Source organism: Hemibagrus wyckioides, linkage group LG28 (genome assembly GCF_019097595.1).
Source record: "Hemibagrus wyckioides isolate EC202008001 linkage group LG28, SWU_Hwy_1.0, whole genome shotgun sequence".
NCBI classification, from domain to species: domain Eukaryota; kingdom Metazoa; phylum Chordata; class Actinopteri; order Siluriformes; family Bagridae; genus Hemibagrus; species Hemibagrus wyckioides.
This window is the reverse complement of record NC_080737.1, coordinates 4,937,024-4,950,322: the sequence shown is the minus strand read 5'-3', so window position 1 is coordinate 4,950,322 and position 13,299 is coordinate 4,937,024. Positions and strand designations below refer to the sequence as shown.

The 13,299-nt window shown below is 34.7% G+C and overlaps 1 protein-coding gene across 2 annotated transcripts in view; it reads left to right on the top strand.

Annotated features, from left to right (window-relative positions):
• The first annotated feature begins 7,695 nt into the window (after nucleotides 1-7,695).
• LOC131348310 (butyrophilin-like protein 1) overlaps nucleotides 7,696-13,299 on the top strand; it is an 11,119-nt gene continuing 5,515 nt past the window's right edge. Inside the window, exons 1-4 of one of the 2 annotated variants that reach the window (XM_058383137.1) lie at nucleotides 7,696-7,963; nucleotides 8,618-8,669; nucleotides 8,782-9,105; nucleotides 10,322-11,643. In XM_058383137.1, the coding sequence (XP_058239120.1) occupies nucleotides 8,654-8,669; nucleotides 8,782-9,105; nucleotides 10,322-10,335 (354 nt within the window). In that variant the 5' untranslated portion in view covers nucleotides 7,696-7,963; nucleotides 8,618-8,653 and the 3' untranslated portion in view covers nucleotides 10,336-11,643. Of the gene's footprint in view, nucleotides 7,964-8,617; nucleotides 8,670-8,781; nucleotides 9,106-10,321; nucleotides 11,644-13,299 lie in introns of those variants that run through there. The other variant, XM_058383136.1, reaches the window with a different exon arrangement.

The window sequence follows — 13,299 nt, the reverse complement described above, 5'->3', positions numbered from 1 at the left end:
TCTGATTGGCTGCCCTGTATCACACATCCTTAAACCACTCGTCTAAGATGAGTCTACGTTCTTTATCTCTTCAGTGTAAATGGCCGTGTCTAAACTGCTGTGGACTGAATCACAGTGATATGGAAATGTGGAATCTTTAAAAGACTGGGTTTACAGTTTAGTTTGCACACATGGACTGTAATTATTTGGGGTGAATGAAATTTTGTGGTACATCAACATTTTATGAATAAAAACTGTACCTTCTGTTCTCATCTATCATAAATAATGCATTTAAAATTGTCAGTCTACTTCCTGTCATGAATTTGTTTCAGCTATCATAGAAGAGAAGATCTGGGAAAGATTACATACAAAAACTGGAAGTGAGCTGCTTAAGAAGAAACAAAGAGAAACAGAGGGCTGAATAATACATTACACCCCATCCATGTAAAGTACAAAGTGTTTTTAACATCTATCACACTTTTTATAAAAAAGTTTAATGTGTGTATTTTAGCTAATGAGTGTCCGTGTGATTTCAGACCTGGTTTAGTGTGTATTGATATTTAGATTTTTAATTCTATGTGATGTTCCCATCATTTGATTTGACCATCCATCATACTGTATAATTGTTCGGTGGATGAAATATTAGCCACTGATACGGTCATTCTCAAGTGAATGGTAGTCTTCTCCATTTTAAAATCAGATTCATAGTTTAATCCAAATTAAAACAAGCCATGTGACGTCATGTTAGAAACTCATTAACAATGCGAGTAGACATTTCTGCAGATCCTTTAGAACAGAACAGATTGTATTGTAGTTTATGGGAGTCCGATTGTGTTCTTAATAACGTGTTAAACTTTCTCATACACTCCTTTTTAGAAATTAGACACAACCTGGGGACATGCAGCAGCAAGAATCACACCAGAGAAATGAAGCTCAATGATAAACGAGGTAAATGTGTGAAATTAAATACGGTCCCATTTCTATATTTTGTGTAGGAGGGAAAATCACAGTTGCACCACATGATGATGTTTAAGACCATGTCTGATTAATGTTAATGAGAACTGGTGAATTCCTATTAGAATTGTTTTCAGTGACTGCTTTGTTGAACTCGGGGAGCTCTTGTGTTAAAAGCTTTTTCCAACTGAAAATCATCACCAGGGACTATTACACGCGGAGTGATCTGTGTCACTCGCCATGTTCACAGACTGACGCATTTCCTTAACTGACACACTCATATACACTTTGCTGACGCGGATTGATCTAGCCTTGTCCGGAACTACGTTCACGTAACGTAAAAACAAGCAGCAGTCTCATTTCTGCCCGTATGGCTCTCAATCAGGACGCGCTGCAGTTCCATGTTTCACCACAGCTTTACATTGGGGGAACAGGGGGGCGCTGTTGAGCTCAGGAGGACTGTGACCCCCTCTGTCCTGTTAGTACAATCATAACAGAGCCAACCTGTCTGCCGAAGCCATGCACTACATTTCAACATATCCTCCTCACTTTAAGCAATAAAATAATCTAGAAACTCCGAAAATATTTTTGGAATAATGCTGAACACATTTACGAGTTAATAATACAGGATTGATTCCGTTTATACAGAGGTCTATGTTTTGAAGCGGATGAATATTTTGGTGGGTCACAGCACCACCTGCCCATAGAGACGAGTCAGGGTTTTCTCCATCCTGAGATTAACAACAGAAACATCAATCATCAATCATGTAACTACTGATCTATTTTTACTCTTCTTCTTGGAGTCATGGTTTAACTCCCCATCCTGAATGTGTTTGCAGATATTCACTATATGATATTTCATCTTTTCCTCCATGACTGTGTTTATTATAAATCACACTTTAGGTGTCCTATAGAACTGCTAGATTTTTATTTTTTGTTAAACCTGGATATCGAAAATATTAACTGATGATTTAATGTACAGAGTGTGTTAGTGAACTAGCAAATTCCAACAATATTTAAATTGGATTCATTTTGGATAAATCATCAGTTCAGATTGTCAGGATTTCCTGGGTATAATGTTAAAAAAACAACCTTTTTTTCAAGAAATTTATAAACTTTTAAGAGCAAGCATTCATTAAAGATGTGCATGGTGAGATACTGTTAGGAGCCGTGACACATGTCATTTTATTTATTTATTCATTCACTTGAGATTATGATTAATGTCCAGATTGTAGATGATCCTCAAAAACCTCTACATGTGTGCAACAGTTTTATAAATATATATATATTTTAGATAAGATTTAAAAAAAGAATATTGCTAAATTAAAAATAAATAAACCCCCAGGTAATGAAGGTCTTACTGGTGAATTTTATAAACCTTTTTTTTGAGAATTCTTATTATATGTTTACAGAGAAGCTTTGGATAGAGGTAGCCTTCCACCAGCTATGTGTCAAGCTCTAATTACTCTAATACCTAAACCGAATAAGAACCGTTTATTACTCCACAATTAGAGACCTATTACTCTTATGAATAATGATGGAAAAATATTTTCACACATTTTTGCTCAAAGTTTACAGTCTTGTTTAGATAAGATAATAAATAATCACCATTCTGGTGTAATGCTAGGAAGACATATTAGTAATAACATCTGTTTAATTCTAGATTTAACTGATTACAATGATCTAATAATGGATAATAGTTTAATCCTTTTTATAGACATATATAAAGCCTTTGATGCAGTGAAGCAATTTCTTATTGAATGCATTCAAATTTTTAGGTTTTGTTCATATTTCATAAATCCCATAAGAATATTATATAATGGTAAGAATAGCTGTATGAAACTTCCCCATGGCATCATCCATCAGTTTAATATTACACATGGAATCCTTTTTTATTTCTGTTACTTATGCAGCTGTTAGCTATTCATAAATTTCAAGATTTATTCAAAGCTATTAAGATTTTGGATACTGAATTAAAGTGTTCTCAATTAGCAGACATTACAGATCTCTTTTTAAAGGATGAACAGGAGATGCTTTCAAAATGTGTTTTGACCTACAGTATATAAATATATTTTCTGGCTTAAGCTTAAATGTAAAAAATGTATACGTTTCCCTTTAAAAGACACCTATACTCAATATACTGAAACAGAAAATATCCATATTAAACATGATGTTAATTATCTTGGTTTTCATTTATGTAGAATTCAGACTAATAGCATTTATTATTTAGTTTTATATTAAAAAAGTAGATTCTTAATGACCTACATTTGTCTGGAAAAATAAGCTACATTATTTAAATGAACGTTATGCAGTTCCTATTCACATGGAGTCTTAAATTTGTTCAATTTCTATTCCTCAAATATTATTTCTAAAATATCCTGGATATAAAATTTCATTAAAAATAACACTCAACTATGGTATTAAATCCCCAATATTATATTTAGTAAAGTAGGTGGTATTTAATTCCTTCTCGAGTGTAACTTTGATATAAACTTCCACTTCAGTTATCTAATTTCCACAGACAGGCTCTTTTGTGTCTTTTTCTCCTATACAAATATTTTCTCTCTCCACAAACAATTAATAAAGAATAATTAATATATCAGAAATAAACATTAATTCATTCAATAGCTGGGTTAAAGTGATATTGTTGTTAATTGCTTACTTATTCAAAAATTCTTGTTAGTGATACAGTACCATCAGGGTGTGTGAGAATGTTGCAGGATCGGATTCCTTCCAGTGTTCAGGCTTTAAATGTGATATTATGGTTCATTAAAATATAGAATTAATTTAATGGACAGAAAATGCAACAAATTTCACATAAGGTTACTGTTCATGTTCCTATAAGCCCCCTTGCAAATTCATTTAGAACACTAGCTTTACGAATTGAAATCAGAAATGAATTGTATAATAAAAGTATAATAACAAATTTCTCTTTAACAACAAAATTTTAGAAGTGTCTTTCAAAATTATTTATTTAATTTACCCCACAAATTAAAAAGTAAGATTTTTTTTAAAGACATCGATGTATGTTGTGTGTTTTAATGAACAAATAAACAATCTTGCCTCATTTTTATGACTGTATTTTTGTTAAATTCTTTTGGTTTGATGTGGAAAAATGATTGTTTTCTTTGTGATGAGAATAAAATTTTACATTCAGAAATGCAAATGGTCAGTAAAGACTCCCAGTTTACAACAGTTTCAGAAATACATGTTTATTTTGAAGCACTAGATGGACTGATATATCCAAAAGCTATAAAGACTCTAAATATTTACAAAGCCTTAAAAACGTCTTGGTAATACACAGTGGAAATGTTCCCCATATGTCTGTGTAAGTCGAGACATTTATGTGTTGTTTTTGTTTTCTCTCTCTCCTATATGTTAACATTAATCATTCTATATTGATTATAATAGTGTTTTGTATGAATGAAAATATTTTACATTTGATACGAGAAAAAAGTCTGATGCATATGGCAGATAAAAAAGGAAACACTTTGGTGTTCAGCTGTGACAGTGAGCGCTTATGAGGATCAGTTAAATGCGTATTGTCCTGTTTATTTTAATAATTTATTTATTTATTTATTCATTTGTTTGTTTGTTTGTTTGTTTGTTTTTTGTTTGTTTATTTTTATTTATGTGCTTTGATTACCCTTTATTTCTGTAGGCTTTGGAACGTTATACTGCTCCAGATAAGTGCTGTTTCTTGTATAAGTTCATGTCTTGATGTTAATCATGTGTTGATTTGTATTATAATAAGTACTTTATGGTACGAATTACAATCTAGAAGGGCTGGAAATTGTACAAAATTACATGTTGTTCGTTTCCATTTATTTAATAATTGTATGTTATGGTTTAATTATTATTATCCAATTCAACCTGCTGAATTTAACTTTCACACTGCCTTTTGTCTTCATAGACACTGTTCAGAACCTATAGTGGGGAAGACAGGGGCAAAGATGACCAAACAAAAACAACTAGGCTGGTAAAAATAGAAATTGAATGAAACCCAGGCTGTTTTAGAATAATAACTGTAGAATTTGTTTATTTTTTTAACAGATTTTCTGCTACTGAGTCTTTAGTGAAATCCTCAATATGTCCAAGTCTCAAAAATCTCATAAGGCCTGAGGCAGTTTTCCAGAGGGTGTGTGGCCCTCTGCAGCTGGCAACAGACCCGATCCTCATCAGAAGTATATCTAAAATATCTAAATAGTATATTTAAATATATCTAAACACTTTGACCATTACTTAAATTTTATTGCCATAAATGTATACTGTTAATGTATATTTTATTCTTCATGTTGTTTTAGGCATCATGGGGCAATTTCCATTTGACCCAGCACTTCTATCAAGCATGGTTCCCACACCAAACCCTGATATGCTGTGTTTGTGGACCCTGGACCCTCAGCCACCACCACTCCCCACCAGCTCTCCACCCTCTGTGATGGTCCATCAGCCAAGCAGTGTTCCTCGAATTTCAGCATTTCAAATTGAAAATGGAAAATCACAATCAGGGAAGACTCGATATCACACAAACCCCCTCACAATTATTTTAAACAGATTAAAATCTCTAACATGAGCTGTGTTTTCTGTACAACATTTTATTACATGATTCAAACTCACATGTGCAGAACACACAAGCTGAATCCCATAAAGAAAATAATCACACCACTGACTGTCTATAAGGGTGGACATCATACCAGGGGTTTAAATGTGAAGCCAAAATGCCTCTGCCGCCCTCTAGTGGCTGTCTGCAGTACAATTATTAACCCCTCCAGTTCCCATGTTATTGAATGGAACATGATCCAAACTTGCATTTAAGTTAGCTAGCTAGCAACTGGTAGCTCAGTAATTCATGAGACAAAGCTCTAAAGCTGATGTTCAGCATTTTCACTTCATATGGAGTGTTTTATTCAACAGCTGATCACAGATCTGTGTTACTGCACTGAGAAAAAAAGACCTCATGAACTCGCAACCACAATGACAAAAACATCAATCTTGTAAATACTGATTTATTTATGGACTGTTCTTCTTGGAGTCATGGTTTAACACCTCATCGTGAATGAGATTAAGATCTTCAGTATATTTTTGGTTAGGTTTGATTTTATGAATCATTAATTGTTGGTGTTGGTTCTTTTCTTTTTGCTTCTACAAATCAGGTTTTAGGCGTCCTGCAGACCTGCTTGATTTATTTATTTATTTTTTTAATCTGGATCTCAAATAATCTCAGACAATATTCCAATTGGATTAACTTTTGAAAATTTCCAGTACAGATCATTAGTGTTTCCCAGGTATAATGTTTTAAAAACCAAAGTAAAGGGGTAAATCTTGTTAAAGAAATTAGTAAACTTGAAGCAAGCGTTTATTTAAAATGTGCATGACAAGCTAATGTTAGGAGCTTTATATATATATATATATATATATATATATATATATATATATATATATATATATATATATATATATATATAAATATATTAAACCTACTACTCACTTGTTCACATGCACAATGTACTCTGTTCATTACTGGAATTATTAGATTGTCATAGAAAAGAAATAAAAACTCAGACAGAATGAAAAGATTGTCAGTGACTGGTTTTATTGTGTTGTGCAGAAACTGATCCTGAATTTCCTCCAGATGATCAGCAGCGATCACAAATAATTTAATCTGATGCTTGTAGCCTTTCTTTTTTCGTCTCTATATGTGTGTGTGTGTGTGTGTGTGTGTGTGTGAGGGGTTATATTGAATACAGATAGTTGTAGATAACCACAGGCCACACTAATGAAATGGACTGAATTACAGAAGAAAACAGTTTACAACACGTATAAAAATCTGAGAACCATCAACAAGGTATTGTACAAAACATTTGTATTTTTGACGTGTACTTAACCTCGTGTGTATACTGAATTTAGAATCATCTCAGGGTTAACGATGAAGATCTACATCAAGACCTGTTCTGGCACTGAGGTGGTGGACCGAACCGGACGGCTGAGTCACTGGCTGTCTTCATACATCTACTAAAGACCTACCTCTTCCTGAAGCACTTCAGTGTCTGTCCATTTCTTGCTGTATTACCTTCCAACTGATGGTATTCGAAGTCTGTGAACCAGTATTGATGTATTCATTCATAGAGACTTCTGGAAGTCACTCTGGATAAGGACGTCTTCCAAATGCTGTAAAATGTAGAAATAAACAGCTGTATAGGAGTTCTGATAACATTTGGACTGTTGCAGTATCCCAATCCATGTCCTGCTCACTATATTGTGGACTAGCGAGTGTAGATATTTTATAAATCACGGGTGGGCAAACGTTTTGGCTCAAGGTCCAAACTGAATTGTAAAATATAACAGATGGGCCGGGGATAATATAAACATATTATTATAATATTACACTATTTAATAATAATAATAATAATAATAATAATAATAATAATAATAATAATAATAAAAGTAATAATAATTTTATTCATTTATTAATTTTTTTATTTATTTATGTTAACAATATAATATATAAATTACTATAAGGGACATGTGAAGCCTCTTGATCTGACTGGTTGCTAGTGTAGTTAGCATGCTTGAGGGAAAGATATTGTGTTGTATTTTTTATTTTTAAAACAGTTTCTTGCTATATAAGACACACTGCCTTTGACAGAACTTCAGTGAAAAAATATTTATCTGTCTCCTCCTTATTAAAAACTCGACACTCACACCGTCTACTTTACTTTACTTTAATAATACAGGACATGCTGAGCACAGGGGGCGTGGTTATCAGAGGGGAAGGGGCGGAGCTCTCTCTCAGTTCTCTGTAATGAAGGTGAAAGTGAAAATAGTTTTCGACTCAGAAACAGAGAAACTGCACCGTTACACTTCCTGCTGTATCGGACTGATAAAGGAGGAATATATGTGTGTGTAGACAGGAGACATTTTAAACACGGGGTTTAAACCTTAATGAGATAAATACCGAATATGAGCCGCTCTGAAATGTGGAAACGCTTCAGCTAAAGCAGCAGATGTGTTTATATGAGGAACAGAGAAGGTAAGAGGAGTTAGCATCATGCTAAAGGACATGCTAGTCTCCAACGAGTCAATAACCTGTTACAGTAATCTTCATAAATGTAATTTCTTACCGTGTGTGTGTGTGTGTGTGTATGTGTGTGTGTGTGTGTGTGTGTGTATGTGTGTGTGTATGTGTGTGTATGTGTGTGTGTATGTGTGTGTGTGTATGTGTATGTGTGTGTGTGTGTGTGTATGTGTGTGTGTGTGTATGTGTGTGTGTGTGTGTGTGTGTGTATGTGTGTGTGTGTGTGTGTGTGTATGTGTGTGTGTATGTGTGTGTATGTGTGTGTGTGTGTGTGTGTGTGTGTATGTGTATGTGTGTGTGTGTGTGTGTATGTGTGTGTGTGTGTATGTGTGTGTGTGTGTGTGTGTATGTGTGTGTATGTGTGTGTGTGTGTGTGTGTGTATGTGTGTGTGTGTGTATGTGTGTGTGTGTGTGTGTGTGTATGTGTGTGTGTGTGTGTGTATGTGTGTGTGTGTGTGTGTGTGTGTGTGTGTGTATGTGTATGTGTGTGTGTGTGTGTGTGTATGTGTGTGTGTGTGTATGTGTGTGTGTGTGTGTGTGTGTGTGTATGTGTGTGTGTGTGTGTGTGTGTATGTGTGTGTATGTGTGTGTGTGTGTGTGTGTGTTTAGGATTTTATTAGTTTGAATCTACAGAAAGAGATAAAGATGGCGACTGCAAGAAGTAAGTTATATTTCAAGGAATTAACTTATCAATACAATTTATTGAATTTATTTATTTAAATTATTTAAATGTATTTAATTGTGTGTGTGTGTGTGTGTGTGTTTCTACACAGATGAGTTTAAACTCATTGGTCCCAGTGGTAGAGAGCGGTATAATCACTCTGCTGTCACTCTCTCGCGTCGTCTGTCTCCTGAAATCAGTGCTGTTAACATGGAGATCCGGTGGTTTAAGGAGACAGACTGTGTTTGTGTTTATAAGAACAGAGAGGTGACAGAGGGGAGAGGTTACAGGGGCAGAGTGAGTCTGTTCATTAAGGAGCTGAGGAGAGGAAACGTCTCCTTACAGCTGAGAGACTGTACATGGACAGATTTAGGATATTACCTGTGTCAGGTCACTGATGGAGACAGAACAGAGGAGATTACAGTACAGATGAGAGGTAAGTGTTCCTGATCTCCACACTGCATAAACTCCACATCATCATCTGTGCTTCTCATCTCAGTACATGAAACACACACTCAGTATTCAGTGTGAGGTTCAGTATACAGGCTGCTAATGTGGAGTGAAGTTTATTTGAGTTGAATAAACAGTAACTCTGGTTTTCACTCTGATACACACCTGCACAAGAGCTTAAAAACAGCAGCTTGTACACATATGAAGTAAATAGGGATTTATTTATTTAACTTTATTGGCTCAATATCAGTTCAAACTGAAACAATTGGACATTTTTTTAAATCAGAGAGGAAATTAAATTACACACTAAATGTCTTTAAATTGTTAGAGTTTCTGGATATCCAGTAGAACAGACTAGATCACTGCTAAATACAGCACTGAGAACCAAACAACACACATTTAGATTAAAGGTAGAGAAACACAACACAGTTTGGCTGATGATTGAGATGATGATTCAAACTCACATGTGCAGAACACACAAGCTGAATCCCATAAAGAAAATAATCACACCACTGACTGTCTATAAGGGTGGACATCGTACCAGGGGTATAAATGTGAAGCCAAAATGCCTCTACCTCCCTCTAGTGGCTGTCTGCAGTACAATTATTAACCCCTCCAGTTCCCATGTTAGTGAATGGAACATGATCCAAACTTTCATTTAAGTTACAGCTCCAGTCATTTTTATGAGCTCAGTTCAGCTTAATAAATGTGTACAATAAATGTGTTTGTAAGAGTTATATGGTGATCATTAAAAGGGCAGGTTGATGAGGTTGACCAAGGCAGCTAACACTAACTCAAATTCATACTAATTTATTGAATGTATGACTTTAGATAACACTAGCAGTAGCTTGGTAAGGTTAACCAGTCACTACTTTTTAAATGAACTGCACTGACAGAATGAGTGGAGAATAAGAGCACTTCTCCATTCAGATGTGTAACTTACTGCAGCTCTCAGAGTTCCAGGAAAATCCTGGAGAGCAGCAACTCTTTTTCCTCAAGAAATAGTTTGTGGAGTGTAAATGTTGCATGTTCACATTATTTATAATGATAATGATTTATTATAAAATTGTATCTGAACATCTTTGAAAGCACAGAGTGAAGATTGTTTATCAGCTGTTCTGACTGTAAATCATAAGTTTTTCTCATTGTATTTTATCTAACATTACATTTCTCTCTGTTGTTTTTCATGATCCCTCTCCCAGTGGTAAGTAAATAACTCGACTTCACACTAATGGAAAAGGCTGATATTTTATAAACTTATCACATATATTACATTTTAATCCAGGAATCAAACAGAAACATAAAAAGCATTTTCAGATCATGTTTACGTGAAGGAGTCTGATCAGTAAGTGAGATTCCACTTCCATCAGTCAGCTTCTTTCCCACAATGCACCTGTGTGTAACCTCACTGCAGTGCAATAATGTAGACAGAGACGTTTACCATGTCGAGTAAAAGACACAACAAACACACAGTATATAACACACACCACTGACAGACTCCATCACAATCTTACACAATAAACATAAATCACAGCTTTAACAGTTTTCAGTGCTTGTAGACAGAATAATTGTCATCAGTCTCTCTGTGTAACAATCACACCATATTCTGAAAAAGCATTGAAGAGTCGACTCGGCCTAGCGTTTAGTCTCTTTAAGCTAACAGTAGTAAGGCGTGTTAATGCACACAGAATAAAGACAACCTGACTGAACTGAGAACAGAAGTCCTTCACTTCATTTACAATGGATATAAAAAGTCTACATGTCCCTGATAAAATGGCAGGTTTTTGTTGTGTAAAAAAATTAAATCAGGATAAATCACGTGTCACGTCTAGGACCCCGCCCTGTGCGGGGTTCGAACCCGGACTGCCGTGGTGTTGCGTGCAAGTGCCTGCACGCTGTGGAGATAGAGACCCATACGCAGGATTCAGAGAAGCGCTGCTTTTATTATATAAAGACGAGACAGAGGGCAACTACTGTAACTTAACACTAGACATGGCATGGTGTAAAACTAAACAAAAGACAAAACCTGAACATAACTAACCTAAACCTGCCATAACACCACAGCACAGTTAACAATCACAGACAAAGACATGAACACAAGGAACCCTATTTATAGGGAGAGACATTAGGGCTGATGGGATACAGGTGACGCACCAGGAATGAGAACAATGGGAAGGGCGTAACACAAAAGACACACAAAGAAGCAGGCTTCCAAGGTTCACCTGCCAGCGCCCTCTCTGGGCCTGGCAGGGAACTGTCCAGCTGTTCCTGACATCATGTCAGAACATTTTCTACCTTTTATTGGGAAATTGTGATTCATATATTATAGTGATAAACAATAAGATTTGTTTTTGTGGAGAAAAAATAAAAATATACAATTACCTGGTTGTATTTTTGCACACACCCCTAAACTAATACTTAAAGCTAGAGCTGGGTGATATGTCCTATGAATTGAATCTCCGTTTTTTAAAACAAAATTCGATTTTCGATTTCAAAATGATTATTTTTCTTAAAGAAAAATTAATAAAACACTAGAGACTATATGATAGATTTTTTTTATTTGAGCAAAAACAATACCACATATGAACTGCAAACTTACTTTCACTAACAAGTTTTTTTTTTTGTTATTTTAGAAAATCAATAATCAATACAACAACATAAAACAACCTTTTATTGGGATTAATAAAGTGCAAACTTTCACCAGTCTTTACAAGTTCTAATTATTCTAGCAAAATAAAGTAATATAACAGAATATGAGGGATTTGTAAAGTGCAAACTGCAGATTTAACTTAAATCACTTTTTATAAAATAAATAGTTGTCACCTGAAAAAAAATCCCCGAAGAAAAAGAGTTTTGTAAAGCAGTTCAACACGCAACTAACACGCTAAATAAAATCAAACAGGAGCCAGACAGCATTTTACAACTGTGTATATGGGCACAATCAGGTAGAGTGGGCGAATCCCCAGGGAGAGGCACAGGATCATCAGTTTTGTGAGAGGCCTCGCCTCATCTGCAGTTTCATTCTAGTTGCCATAACATTATTCAGCTGTGTTCCCACATTATTTAGAAAACCGAATAGACAATTTAACATACATCAATGATAAACGGTGAAATAATTAAAAGAGATTAACAAGAGATTGAATGTGATTGGTTGATTCTGAACACTGCCACATTGTCAATTATGAAAGGGTGTGCAAACTTATGCCACCTATTTTATTGTACATTTTTATTTTTATTTTTCCCCCTAAAATAATTGTTATTGTTCCTACTTTTATATGTAGTTTGCAGTTTTTCAATAAATGTGGAAAAGGATCGGACATGATTTATCTTGGGTTCAGTTTTTTTACTCAACAAAAACCTGCCATTTTATCAGGGGTGTGTAGACTTTTTATCCAGATATAAAAGATTACATGCTGTCGTAACCAATATATAGATGAAGCAGCAGCAAAACACATCATTCTGTAATCTGTTCAGTTTTTACATTGATAAATGTCTATTTTTAATTAAAGGAAGTGGGAATCTGATATTCTGTATATTCCTTTATCTACTACAATAACACACAGATATATTACAGAATATTTCACTATATATTTAAAATACACAGGGGGAAATGCACAAATACTGACATACTGTATATTGGTAAAGACATGCAGGGATCAGAAAATAGTATTTTCCAATAAATCACAAGATATTTCTCTTCCTTAAGGGTAACTAGCGGTATATTAGCACAATGCTACATGATACAGATTTACTGTGTGTGATGACTGATTGTTGTCTAGTTTTCCTCTTTTTTATTAAGACACACATCAGCTGTGTTTTAACCAGAGTAACAGTTACTTTCACATTTTCACATGGAACAATTCACATTTGTAATCATGCATAAAATCTTCACACTGTTTTATTTACTTTCACAGGCTGCAGTGAGACGTGAGTATAAATCCCTTTTCTCTGCTAGTGATGTCTTGATGCTGCATGAATAATATATTTATTGTACAGATGAAATAGATTAGACTGTGCTGTGTGTTCAGAGTGCAATAGCACATAGATATATGAGCATCATGAGCATAGTGTAGTGAACACAACAGACTGTGATCTCTGGCAGAACATTCATCATGCTGTTGTCTAGTTTATCATTTAGTGTTGTACAGACACAGAAATCTGACCTACACACTGATACTGA